Raw genomic sequence first — 14,692 nt, forward strand, 5'->3', positions numbered from 1 at the left:
TTAGTTCTGTACATCTCTTTATTTCAATTATTTCTACCCCATTTATCTCAAGTCTGATTAAAAATCTATCTAAAGAAAAAAGGGAAACGAAGACATCTGATGCGAAGTCCCACATTACTTGTCCTTGCAATATACAGCCCCCTTTCATAGGTGTAAGATTATATATTTGAACAGCCACTTTCATTTTATTTCTTGTGATGGTTGTAGTTGTACTCTGTGACATAATTATTTGGGAAGCAATCAAGTCACTTAGTATTGATAGGACAGTAGATCCTGCAGGCTGATGCTCTCACAATGGTTCCTGGATATGTGAATATCGATTAAATGTGGATATGTATTGGGTCATGATGGGTTCGCCACTCCTCCACTGACAAGTGAGTCCACCTCCTCCATAAGCACAGCTGTCTTTTCCTCAACCAGATTCTGGAGGAATCAAAAACAATAGATGTATAGAGGCATCTCATATCTGATGGATTCAACACCAGACAATACTGCAAAAGGGGTTTTATGTATGGTACAGTCACATTAAAATCAAAATATGACGACCCCCACTTTTGTTGACTTATCAGTGTGATTGAATTGGTAAAAATGGTTAGGACCTGTGGCTAAACCAAGTTAGATACAGTACTCGCTGGATTCTAGCACACTCTTGGGAGAAGCAAAAAAAGTGTGCTAGAAGCAGAGTGCGCCGAAATATGATACTCATGGAGGGTAATGTCTTGTGTAGATCAAATTTGGTCACCTACCATCCTGGAATTTAGCATGCTAGAATCCAGCGAGTAATGGGAGAGATTTTGATTTGAAAAAAAGTCTGTCTTGCTGTAGAAGATTTAAGCCAGATTGACCTTATTTATCTCAGAAAAGCAATGTGACTTCCTTACCCACCTGTTTAAAACAAACGCAAGTTGTAACACAGAAATAAGGGGTAACAATCATGTAAGGAAACAATTCGTCTAAGGTAAACACTAAACAGTATTGCGATCCTAGTTTTACATCATAAAACTGACTTTAAGGCATCAAATGCCTAAAAGTGCTCCCCCAGTGTGACCATGACCCACTTAAAAGATTATCCTTTCACCATTTAGAGACTCCAATTTTTTTTTTAATCTTTAAAATCTTAAGGACGTATACCAACATAAATTAAGTTCAAATTTTAAATCATACAATTTAAGTTAAGTGAATGCATCAATTGAGAAAAATGACGTGGTAATTTCTGATTCAGCAAAAGGCTAAATATTTGTAATTTTGATCCTCTTGATTTTAGATTTAGTTCTAATAATTTTAAAAATTCAAATAAGTTCCTTTTATTCATTCTCAAGAGGAAGTTTTTTTTAATGTCTATTTCTTGACAGGGCTGAAATAACCAAGGCGTCAGCTGCAGTGCTAGGGCAGGGTGACTAGCTAGTTGGGGGAATCAAACTTGATACTTCCTGGGTATAGAGCAAAAATAACTGTGCCACATTGTCCTCTGGACATCTGATTTAGCCTCACATAATACCATAGTAATGGGGTGGTTCACATATTTGAGATTACAAGTTTTGATTGATGATGGATTAAGTTGCAATGATTACCTTGGCAGCAGACACAATTTGTCTGGCATTCCGTCTGGATAGATGTTCAATCCGCCTGGCTAAATCATCAGCATCAGCCACTGCCAAGTCAGCCAAACTGCGGATTCCTGCTGAGTAAAGCTGCTTGGCCCTGGCCTGGGATGAGAATAAAAATATCAGAGAAGAAATAACTTCCATTTATTTCTTACTTGTGTGTACTAAATTACCAGGATGATGTTTTGTGTGGGTTTCTTTTTCTAGATCAATGGGCTTTGTGACACTTCTAGGGACAAAGGTCTTTCCTAATCTATCATTATTTAAACCTAAGCATAAGAAAATAAATATTAAAAAAAAATAGAGACAAAGGGAGTTTTGATGGTGTTTTATTTTAGGACTTTAATGGTACTTGAGGCAAAGGTAATACTTAATGTAAAATCCAGGAAAACGTGAGTAAAGTTCTCCACACATCCATTCAGAGCAAACAATGGCCATCACTTGTTCGGAATGGAAGTGTAGAGATCTTTCTTCTGTCTGTCTGGATTTTACATGAAGAAGTTTCCTTTTAATTGTTTCTGTTGTTGGCTGAAGGAGGTTTTAGAGCCTGAAACATTCCATATAGAACATTTTATTCCCTTTTGAAGCTTCTAATTTTTTTTCTTTTGTTCAATTCTATTTGCAGTCCACAGGTTCAAACAGTTTAGTATTCACTTTGATCCGAATGGTAAAGTATACACGAGAATTGAATGAAACTATCATATTCCAGCACTAGGGCCAATTACATCACCACAAATATCAATTTGTAAAAGTAACTAACAAAAAGTTGATTTACATGACAAAAAATATAAACAATAAAAAAAAAAAAGACAACAAAAAACAAACAAACAAGTATCTCTTTAACGGACATACATCTGTATATATGAAAAAAAAATAGATTCCCTTTCAGTGAATCATTCAGTCAAGGGCCAAGGAAAACTAAATCTCATCCCAAGCCAGGGAGAGAAAAACCCACATGGGAGGGAAATCAGAGGACACATTAATGGATAGAAGAGGTGACAACAAACATCTCCATCCCTCTTAAGTACATTTGAAAAAAACAAATAAAACTAAATCATTCTTACAGCTAGAACGCCTGGTACTTCCATGAGGGGTATGAGTTCAGAAGTCACGCAGTAGGACAGGCGCTTCACTACATTACCCAGCAAGTCTCTGTATGCCCAGAATTCTTCCAGTTCCTGTCAGTGACCAAAAAAAAAAAGAAAAAAAAGTAAAGATACCAGATATAGGGTAGGTCAACCCAAATCTGTACACAACTCTCGTTATCACAGCCATTTGAATTTTTTATGATCAGAAGATCTTGAACTTCACATGAAAATTGATATTCATACCAGTCATTATGAACCATAATTCGAAATAGTGTCATAAATAGCTCAGTTAGCTCAGTTAGTAGAGCATCGCTTCAAAAGCAAAGGGACTGAGATTGATTCCGGGTGCAGTCAAGATCTTCTCTGACCCCCCCCCCCCCCCCCCCTGTCCACCCAGCAGTGATTGGGTAGCTGGGTTATATTAATATGTCGTTTGATAAAGGGGAAACCCAAACCGTCCACACCATTCATCTTTTTACATAAACTGAAGCTGAAATTCTATCACATCACTGCCCCCCCCCCCCCCCCCCCCCCCCCCCCCAGGAAAACGCGACCGATGCAGCAGCATAATTTGCCACTTACCGCAATGCGGCCGCATAATTCACCTTTTACCACATAATTATGCAAAATATGGTTTTCAGCGTGAATTTATGACCATGTATGGAGAAAAATGAAACCGAAAAAGTCCGACGATGTTCCCAAATACCTGACAGTGACTTCCCTTTAACTTTAAAGGGAGGCTATTCCAATTCCAAGCAGGGTTGCCAATTTGGCAGATTTTCTGCCAAATGTCCTTTTTTTGGCAGAATTTGAAGTCGTCTGGCAGAGAAAAATCGGTTTGGCAGTTTGGCAGATATTTGGCAGATTTTATTTTCCGAGGCCTAGGGATGAATGTATAGGTCTACTCCACGTTTTCCATGGCAATTTTTATGTATTAGTAATTTTTTTAAACTTGGGAAATGAAAAAAAAATTATGACATCGGCCTTGAGAATTTTTTGTTTAACAAAACTGATGAGTTTTCAAAGGGGGTACTATAAATAGTACGGTTTGGCAGATTTTTGTGGAATTTGGCAGATTTTTAAAATCCAGTTAGGAGAATGCCTGAAATCAATCTGGCAACCCTGATTCCAAGTGTACAATTTGATGTCTTCTTGAGATCTACCCTGCTAAGCTGCTCCTGTCTCCACCTTGGGATCAACTTGAGAGCCTCACAAAGCTGAAAACTGTACCCGAGGAGGAGATCAAGAGGTACACCCGGCAGCTTGGGCCCCTTGCGGTGAAGAACTCCATCACCTCTTCTGTTGACGTGCCCCATTTGGCAGTGCCCGCTTTGGCTGCTTGTGCCAAGTGGTACATATACACCACGATCAACAGCGCTGATGCTGAGCGCAACTTTTCTGTTTACAATCTGATATTGTCAGACAGGCGCAGGAGTCTTAGCACAACGTCTCTGCGACATCTAGCTTGTCTGTGCTACAACAAAAAATTAAGTTTTGAATTTGCGGTGTAGTTCTTTAATTTTGAATTGGTTAAATGTAAATAAAGCAATGGAAAAATTTAGACAGCGATTTATTACTTTTTTCTTGTTTTGCATAATTTGTAATTTCCCTTGCATAATTTGCCTTTTTCCCCCACGCATAATTTGCAATTTCCCCCGCATAATTTGGGATATTTTTTTGCATATTTCCGGGGAGCCAGACATCATTGTCATGTACACTTTATTTTGAAAATATATTAGGCTGTATGACTACAAATTTAATGCTGTGTGGGTTTGGGACATGAATGTGGCGATGGGATCTGGTAATCTATTTTCGTTGTTTTAGCTAGGTTAACACATAATACCTCACATTTCAAGGCAATCAAAAGACGTCCAATAATTGAGTTTCTCAAACAGTGGAGAGTTTAGTTGAACCAATATGCAGTTAGAGCTGTTAGAATTTGAGTTATAGAAAAAGATGGCGGATTTGAGGCGACCTACACAATTTTTGCATTACACTTCTCATAGAACCCCATTCAAAAAATAATTTATTAGTCCCATGATGATTTAGCTCCATAAGTAAATGGATTAATTACAGTTACTTTTTTTGTTGTATGATCAAGCATCATTCTTGCTTGGTTTTGATTTCCATACTATAATTATGATGCAGTACTTACTTATGCCCGTCACTCCTAGTGGAGCATAGGCCGTCGACAACAGTCCTCCATCTTCCTCTGTCCTGGGCCATCTTCTCCAACTCTCCCCAGGTGTGTCCCATCCTCTTCATGTCCGCCTCCAGGTCTCGCCGCCAGGTGTTTCTAGGCCGCCCTCTCTTCCGTTTTCCCTGGGGTTCCATCTCAGCGCCTGCCTAGCGGTGTTATTGGTTGGCTTCCTCAGGGTGTGCCCAATCCATCTCCATCGGCGGCGTCTGATTTCGTCTTCTGCTGGCATTTGAGATGTTCTCTGCCACAGGTCTGCGTTGTTGATCCTGTCTGGCCAGTGAATCTTGAGGATCCTTCTGAGGCAGCTATTGATGAAGGTCTGTACTTTTCCGGTGGTGGTCTTCGTGGTCCTCCAGGTCTCCGCTCCATACAAAAGGACTGACTTGACATTTGAATTGAAGAGTCTTATTTTGGTTCGGGTTGACACCACCTTGGAGCTCCAGATGTTTTTAAGCTGCAAGTATGCTACCCTCGCCTTGCCAATTCTTGCCTTTACGTCTGCATCTGTGCCACCCTGTTTATCTAATATGCTGCCTAAATACGTGAAGTGGTCAACCTCATCCAGTTCGCTCTCGTGCAGTTTGATTGGTTCTTTACTATTTGTGTTTATTTTGAGGACCTTTGTTTTACCCTCATGGGCCCTGAGTCCGATTTGTGATGACTTTGCTGTTATCTCTGTTGTCTTGTCTTGCATTTGTTGGTGATTGTGGGACAGCAAGGCCAAGTCATCTGCAAAGTCCAAATCGTCGAGCTGGTCGAACAATGTCCACTGAATCCCATTTCTCCTACCTGCCACTGCTGACCTCATTGTCCAGTCAATCGCCAAAAGGAAGAGAAAGGGTGACAGAAGACATCCCTGTCTGACTCCAGTGTTCATATTGAAGCTATCTGTCAGTTGTCCCCATGGATTACTCAACAGGTCACTCCCTCGTAGGAACTTTGGATCAGGCTGACTATTTTTGTTGGAACCCCATAGTGGCGGAGTATTTTCCATAAGGTTTCTCGGTCCACGCTGTCAAACGCTTTTTCAACGAAGTTGATGTACAACGGGAATTCCACTCCAAGGATTGCTCAATTATGATGCGTAGGGTTGCAATTTGGTCGACACATGATCTATTCCTGCGGAAGCCAGCCTGTTGGTCGCGAAGGAGGGGGTCAACAGCACTTTTAATTCTCTCCAAGATTATTCTATTAAAGACTTTTCCTGGCACTGACAGAAGCGTTATTCCTCGGTAGTTGTTGCAATTGCTGAGGTCGCCTTTCTTAGACAGTTTGACGAGGTACCCTTCCTTCCACTCTGTTGGTACTTCTTCCTCCTCCCAGATCTTCTTGAAGAGAGGATAAAGCATTTCTGTGGTCGTTTTTAAGTCCGTCTTTAAAGCTTCTGCGGGAATGCTGTCTGGCCCAGCTGCCTTGCCATTCTTCAATAGTTTGATAGCATTCCTGATCTCCTCTTTAGTCGGGTGTCTACAGTTGATGTCAAGGTCTGTATCAGCTGGGTTGATGTTTGGGGCGTTCGACGGAGCTGGTCTGTTCAGAAGCTCTTCAAAGTGAAGAGCCCATCTGTATAGTTGCTGTTCCTTTCCCAGGATGGTGTTTCCTTCTTTGTCTTTGACTGGTCGCTCGGGCCTATTGTTTTTCCCCGACAGTTTCTTTGATATGTCATACAGCTGTTTCATGTTGTTGCTGGCTGCTGCTTTCTCTGCTTCTTCTGCCAGGCTGTCAATGTATTTGCGCTTATCTGTTCTTGCACTCCTCTTAACTTCTCTGTTGGCTTCTGTGAAGTCTTTCTGTGCCTTTGCCTTTGTGGCTCTTGTCCGGCAATTGTTTATGACTGCCTTCTTTTGCTTCCTTGTCTGGATCTTTTGCAGTGTTTTGGCTGAAATCCATTCCTTATGGTGGTGTCTCATCGGCCCAAGCACTTCCTGACAGGTTGTCTTGTGTCCTTCTTTCACTTTCTGCCAATCATCTTCCAAACTGCTCTCTTCCAAAAACTGATCTTTTAATACTTTATACATATTGGTGAGAGTCAGGCTGAATTTTCCTCGGGTATCTGGATCTTTCAACAAATTGACATTGTACTTCTCTCTTTTCGTTGCTTCCATCCAATTTCTCTTCAGTTTTAATTTCAGCCTTGCTACAACCAGGTGGTGGTCCGATGCAACGTCTGCTCCTCTTTTCACCCGTACATCCATCAGGGACCTTCTGAATTTCTTAGCTATGCAGATGTGGTCAATCTGGTTTTCAGTAACAAGGTCGGGTGATACCCATGTAGCCTTATGTATTCTTCTGTGGGGGAAAGTGCTACCTCCAATGATCAGGTTATTCATAGCACAGAAGTCTGCAAATTTCTCCCCATTCTCGTTCATTACTCCCAGTCCATGTTTTCCCATCACTTCCTCGAACCCTGTATTATCTGTCCCTATCTTTGCGTTTATGTCACCCATGAGAATGTTCACATCTTTCTCTGGATACTTGGCCAGGACATTCTGCAATCTGTTGTAAAACCTGTCTTTTACCTCTTCGTCATGTTCATTTGTTGGTGCATAACACTGTATTATATTAATTGTGATCTTCTTCACTTTTGTTCTGAAGGAAGCTCCGAATGTGTGTTCGTATGATGCAGTAGACTGCTACAAATTATTGTAATCATTTTGCGTCTGTGTGTAAGGGTGGAGGGTGGGGGGGGGGGGGGGGGGGGGGGGGGGGGGGGGCGAGGTCGTGAGTAGCAATAAAGAGTGAGTTAGCACCATCTCCATACCCAGCATCCCACGTCTCATTTTACAAAGGAAAAGTGAAGAATATTACTAGTTACTAAGTTAATAGGGTTGGTATACTAAAAATCCATAAAGCCCTCAAAGCTCTCCCAAGCAAACACACAACATTGATAAAACAAGACATGCAGCCTGTACAACATTATCTATTATAATTTCTTTTTCTGGCAGAAAAAAAAACTATTACGAGCCAATTATTTATTTGGCACTTGATAATGATGAGAAAATGTGAGTAAAGAGTCTTTTCCATTGATTCAGCTTTGGGCAGCCCATTAAAACTCTTGACATACAGATTGGAAATGAGTGTCAAATCACTAGACAACAAAGCAGTATTCATTCTTGTTCATTACTTTTACAGATCAAAAACTTGAGAAGACTGGCTTTAAAATTCACCTGGCAGAAGTGATAGACACAGGAGGCAAATGAAGCAGCACTGGACAGGAGGTTTTGTACATATCCCCTCGACTGGACAAATCTGTGGGCCACGTCCCACACTGTCTTCCCATTCCACAGATCCCACAGCATGAGGGAGAGGTAGAAACGATTGGTTGGTAGGGATGGTACTTTCTGTTGACAAAACCAGAGAATGGAGAGGAGGGTGGAGAGGGAGGGGAAGTGAAAGAGGGACATGATGGAAATAGATTGATAAATCATGATGAGGAAAATGAAAACATGAGATAACTAAGTTAAATTATCTCATTAAAAAAAAAAATTAATTAAGTCATCTGCATTCATTGAATGTTATTAGATTGTTTCCTAAATTACGTCCAAATTAACACATATTCCTTGTGAGGGATGTTGAATTCAGAAGTTTCCTTAGTGTAAAGCAGTGTTGTCCTTGTTTAAAATTTGTATTAGCACCAAACAGACTGTATTTGTTGTCCTCGTGCTCAATGGACCTTGTTCTATCAATAGGAGTTTTTTAAAAATATCTGTGAAGCAAATAGAAGATGATATTTACCATGTGGATGAACTAGTCCCCCAGAACCTTAAGGTCTATGGAGCTGGAGCTTATCTCAGTTTCAGTTGCATTAAGTGGACAGTCACAATTGCTTGCTACCCTTTGGGTACTTGTATGGATAAGTGCTTTTAAATGCATTTTTTTCTTTTTACAATCTATTTCCACGCCTTACCTGTCTGGTGGATAATCCAACAGATTTCCGACTCAAGTAGTTTTCTGAAATGCCAACCACAGTGGCCACGCGGTACTCTGTCTCAGACAGCTGGCAAAACTGGTAATGATAAGGAGAGTGAAAAAAAAAGTTGTTTCTCAGACTAATAATGCTTGCAACACTTGACATGAGACAAAAAAAAATAATTAAAAAAAAGAAAGAAATCTGAAAAATATGAATGATACAGTGATACAGTAAATCAGAAAGAAAACCACAAACAGTTTTCAATGAATCATCATTGTATTTTGACGATGAGGGAAATTCTGTAACTATCAACAGAAAATATCAATAAAAAATTTTCCAATGCTTTTGGAGAATACTTGGACAATGAGTGGGGATTGAAGAATGAGAAAACCAATGATTCCAGCAAGATGGAGCATACATAAAATGCATTACACGACGCCGTGATATGGACAGCACTGACCAGACAGCAGTTTGATATGTCCTGTGCAATGTAGGATAATTGGCAACCCGAAGCGTGTGGCCCTAATAATATAGAGAGACAGTGATAAAATCACTCCTACAATACTTGTAGGTCATATTAGCACATAGGAAAAGGATGATACACAACAAACAGCACACAAGGAGAGAATTAAAATTTATCAGAGCCTGAGCCATTCTAAATTTCTTCATCCCATCCCCTTCCCCTCCCCTCACAAAGAAAAAAAATTGAAACTAAATCAATAAAAAAACAACAATAGATCTCAGCACTAATCTAGCTGGGTACCCAGCCCTGGGCCAACTTAATCTCACACAGATATCAGCTTGGGTTCACCACAGAAAGGAGAAATTTAGAAAGTTTCCAATACACATACAAACACACATACACATATAGAAATCACTTGCTAATACAATTATAATCTCTCCTAAAGAAAACAATTAGAAACAAACCCCCCCCCCCCCAAAAAAAAAAAAAAAAAATTAAAACAAAAACTGGAAATAAACCTGAAACAAAAAAGAAAAAAAACAAAAACAAAAATACAATAAGAAAACAGAGCAGTTAAACAAACACAAAAAAAAAAACCCCAAACAAATCAAACAAACAAACGAAAAAAAAGGTCCTATCATACTGCAAGGCAAATTATCCCAGCCACAGCTTGGGCAAAACAAAGTCATCTCATTCTAATTAGTCATTGAGGCGTATAAAAAAAAGGGATAATGGATAGGCATCAAAGCAAAGGATCCCAGCCATGACCCGGGTTTATAATAGATTTAACTCATTCCACGACGAGTGGAGCGAGACAAGTAATGCAAATGATACTATCATGTTGACATAACATAAACTTACACATTTGAAGTAAACGTCCCAGACGGGAGTGACCGCACCTGCCATGTCATATGGGGTCACCAGGTACAAAAGATGGAAATGATTGGACACCACGAGAGATTCCTCTGCCAGTCTCAAGTCTTTGTAGAGCTGGTTGCTATACTGATGGTTGACACAGCCTGTAGGAGGTGGGAAATAGTACAACACAATTAGAAATGATTTTAAAATAAAAAGCTGTTTCATATGTGACCCATCCTCTCAAACTGAGTTATGCCAGTTTGGACTAACTGGTAAAAATTGATTCCAGTCAAAAACTTGAAAATTGGATTAGATATAGTCGGTTTGAGAAATTCCTTCATGGAAAAATAAAGATAAAATTATGATTATCATCATCATTATTATAATTGTTATTATTATTATTATTATTATTATTATTATTATTATTATTATTATGTAAACAATATATTTGCAAAGAGTTGAAGGTTTATACTTGGGTTAATAAAACTCACAAAATCATACAACTCATAAAAAATAAGAAATTATAAAAATGTCTATAATTGTGATCCTTAATAACTTGAAACAAAAATCAATATAACAGCTTTGAAAAACAATAAAATATGTAGTGAGAATCTTTTAAAAATATAAAAAGGTTAACATAATTTGTAAAATCAAGAACGACTGGACTAGAATTCTAATCATAAAAATAGATATAGACGGTACTTGATGAATTTTAGCATGCTCTCTGCGGAGGCCAATAAGCGCATTAGAATCTGAGTGAGCTGAAATCTGATGCTCATGGGAGATAACGACTAATTATTTAGATGAAATACGGTCACCCAGCTCCAGCGTGCCATATTGCAGAGCGTGACGGAATTCAGCATGCTAGAAATCAGCGAGTATTGTACAACTTTGGGATACTGATCTCTTATGTGTTAGATATGAATCGTAAAGTCATTACTCAGTCACAGATTAAAGGAAGGGACTTAACTAGTAGCAAATGTATTTCCTAAATGGTACAACAACCACAGAATCATTACCTTTGAACGTAGCTTTCCCTAGAGGAGTGACATCCAGACAGAATTGTTTGTTGTCACTAACATTCTTGTCATCTCCTGGCGTCTGGCTAAAGGATACAAAATCACAAAACAAATAGTCCAAATCATCTATTCTTTATATTAATAAAAAAACAGCTTTGACCCACCTAATCATTGAGTTTGTAAAATATGCAATAATCACTTAAATAATAATAATAATAATAATAATAATAATAATAATAATAATAATAATAATAATAATAATAATAATAATGATAAAAATAATAAAATGAGACTGCGTCCAGGATAAATCTGGTGGAAGGTATTTTACATTAGATTATAAACAATTGTTACTATAGGTTAAACACCACAGAATTTTGGATAAACTCTGCTCTACGAACCTTAAAGGCCTTAAGATCTTTTTTTCTTTTTCTTGTTTTTGGCCAATGCCAATAGACAAAATATGGGAGAAAATCTATTTCTACACAAGTAGAGAAAAATCTAATTCTGGTTAATCCAATGAAGGCATGGACTAAGTGTTAAAATTTCTAAATCTATGAATTGACAAGACCTGTTTTGTTTGTTGTTCAGGACTTCAACAGTGCAATTTGACACTTTTGACATACAATAACAAAACACTTAGAAAAATTTTTTTGTTAAATTTTGGTCCAAAAAAATTTCAAACGAAGATGAATTAAGATGACCTTCAACTTGTCAAAGATTCTGTTTAACCTGAACCCCAATCTGTGAGGCCACTTAGATACCAACCCTGGTTGTGACCCTTGAACCAACAAGCCTTGATCCACTAGGAATGTAAGGGCAGCCTGACACTGGCTGACCATGTCTACTGCCAGATTGTCACGTTGGATATAGAGAAGGGAACTGTTCATGAGTTGGAAGGCAGACTGGGTTGTTGTCACCAGCTGGATGAGGACAAGGTTATAGCAGACAGATAAATAACACATTTGCAGAGTGAGTAAATAATGTAGGATTCTTTAACTTTTGCATTTGGAATTTTGAAAAAGTTCCTAAGCAGATTGCGACTTCAGGAGTACCACATTGGGTTTCAAGTTTGATGTTTCAAACAGAAGTGGTCAAGAATCCTCTTATTATATCCCTTAAATAACCTTACCCATATTATTTCTGAGTAATTAGCTTTGTATTTTTAGTCGTTTGCTATATTTTGGTCAAAATAGAAGCTTGTCGATTTGACCTTGAGAATAGTTAACAGGGAGATTGATATAATTTTGCATCAAAATAATTTTTGAGGGCGGTGATAAATATTTCACAAATCCCTACTTTTTAAAAAACTAAAATTTATAGGTTTTCTTCACAGTGTACAGCTGTTGTGAGAAAGTAAAATCAGAGATTACCAAAAACCAAATGGGGTAAAATAAAAATAAATATCATATTCAAAGTTCAGATATTCCGCTTTTATTAACATGCTTAAGTGCATCAAAATATCTTTTAAAATTAAATCACATTTTGGTTGTTAATATTCTAATTTTGTAATTTGAATTTACCACATGATAGTAAAAACAATGTGAAATTGAATGTAAGCTTCAATTTAATAAACGAAAACAGATAAAATGGACATTTCGGGTTTCTCCTTTATCAACAAAACAGGATGAATGAAACACTACAGACAAATGAGATAATGTGGTAGTGGTGTTGTTAAGATGAATAAACAAAAACATTGATGGGAGGAAATAGTGTGCTATTTTGTAAGGAAGTACAAATCAAAATAGAACAATAGATATTTATAAAAGGTGTGCAATTAAGTAAGTCAAAAGAGGGGAGGCGGGGAGTAAAATAGGATATCTGGATCAATTCATAACGTAAGGACCCTCTAAAATTTTGGTTAAAAATCTATTTTTTTAAAAAAAGGTTAAAGAATAGTCATAAAGTTTAAGACCCGTTTGTCCTCTAAAATTTTTGTAAAAAATCTGAATCTATCAAGAAAAATAAAAAAATATAAACGGATTTAACCAATATAAACAGGAAATCCCAGTCTTACCCTGAGTCCAATCGAAGACAGAAGAAGACTCTGGATACCCTGTCCTCCTTCATACAGAAGACTACTATGGCAGAAATCTTTGGGGCCTGACAGTAGCTCTTTTACCTAAAAGGTTGGTACATTTATTTGAGGATACCTGATTGATTTTGGTGATGATAATGAAGATTACGATGGTGGTGATGATGATGATCATAATGAAAAGCAGTGTTGTCTCCGTTTAGAAATTGGACTAGCCCCAATATGGCTGCATGTCTTGACTTATAAGCTAAACATCTGCTGTTTAATCAAAATTTCTACATTTTTTTTCATTTATAGCATAGTGTTTTACATGGATAAGCACAAATTTAACTGGAATATTATTTTTGATGACTATGAATGATGTTTCTTTAGATAGATACCAAAAAAGACGTCATTATTGTGACAGATGAAGACTGAGAAAATGACTATTTCTAAACCGGGTCATTCAACCATCAATAAGTCAGCCATCAAAAGATGTACAGAACTAAATTTTGTATCATCTTAAAGAGGAAGATTTAAGCTTTATTCCTATACCACTTTAACAATAAAAAATGGGCATTAAAGGTAGAAAAATGCTGATTTAAAACTTTAAAGCAGCGAGAAAACATGACATATTATTGATAACAAATCTAAATCAAGTCTGTCTGAAAGGCAAAAATCTTATCTCTATTTGTACCACTTTGTTTTAATGAGGGTTGTTTGATGGCCGATGTATCCCATTTTAAAGAAGCCCACCAAATCCTTGTTTTCAGCTTTGAGTGCTTTCAGATTTTTTACACCTCGTTTTAGTTTGTAACAGCACACAAATTGCCATGAGCATGAAATCTCAAATTAGTGACAAAACAGAATAAAGTTCACAAAAACCACATGAATATTTTATTAAAGTACCATCATAATTTTTGTTTTAGATAGTTTAAAACAAGATTAAACACGATATAAATTGTTATCTATATATTGTTATTTCAATTAATAACTCTGGTTGGTAAGTGGGTATTTTTAAAGTTGGAACAGCCTAAATAAACTCCTACGGCAATAAAACTGGATAGAAATGGATAATAGGGCGACAAGTATTTTTTGTTTTTTTTTTTGTTTTATTATATTGATTTTTTTTTCAATTGGGAAGAGATGTAAATTTAAGATGAGAAAAGTAAAGAGATGAATGTTCATTTTTTCATTTTTGGTTTTGGTGAGATTTGCAATACCTCAGTTTGTACAAAACTTGCCTCTCAAACATAGGGAGTTAATAAAAACTAATTGGGTAGCTAGGCCTCAAGGGTGTGGTGGAAAGTACTTTATTTCAGACTAGCATCCTATCTAAAGAGTAGCAAACAATTTTACTGTCCATTCAGTAACACAAAAATCAGGATACAATCACGTGACATAGACCATAAGGCGCTAAATGACTTTGGGGTGGTAGGAGATTGAGGCCACAAAAGATATACCTGCTGGGCACAAGAGCATGATCCCATATAAGAGGGAAGCACTCTAATGCCAATGGAAATATTGATACCCCTAATA

The 14,692-nt window shown here is 37.6% G+C and overlaps 1 protein-coding gene across 1 annotated transcript in view; it reads right to left on the minus strand.

The window, feature by feature from the left end:
- The window catches only part of LOC144964678 (helicase POLQ-like), a 39,733-nt gene continuing 25,041 nt past the window's right edge, over window positions 1-14,692 (minus strand). The window contains exons 12-20 of the mRNA XM_078899187.1: window positions 13,157-13,261; window positions 11,908-12,062; window positions 11,143-11,228; window positions 10,127-10,284; window positions 8,800-8,898; window positions 8,060-8,233; window positions 2,669-2,782; window positions 1,572-1,706; window positions 1-423 (exon numbers count right to left, since the gene is read on the minus strand). Of these exons, the coding sequence (XP_078755313.1) occupies window positions 343-423; window positions 1,572-1,706; window positions 2,669-2,782; window positions 8,060-8,233; window positions 8,800-8,898; window positions 10,127-10,284; window positions 11,143-11,228; window positions 11,908-12,062; window positions 13,157-13,261 (1,107 nt within the window). The 3' untranslated portion in view covers window positions 1-342. The remainder of the gene's footprint in view (window positions 424-1,571; window positions 1,707-2,668; window positions 2,783-8,059; window positions 8,234-8,799; window positions 8,899-10,126; window positions 10,285-11,142; window positions 11,229-11,907; window positions 12,063-13,156; window positions 13,262-14,692) is intronic.

The sequence above is a fragment of the Berghia stephanieae genome, chromosome 2 (assembly GCF_034508935.2).
Source record: "Berghia stephanieae isolate SIO BIC M18660-M18661 chromosome 2, UCSD_Bste_1.3, whole genome shotgun sequence".
In the NCBI taxonomy this organism is placed as follows: Eukaryota; Metazoa; Mollusca; class Gastropoda; order Nudibranchia; family Aeolidiidae; genus Berghia; species Berghia stephanieae.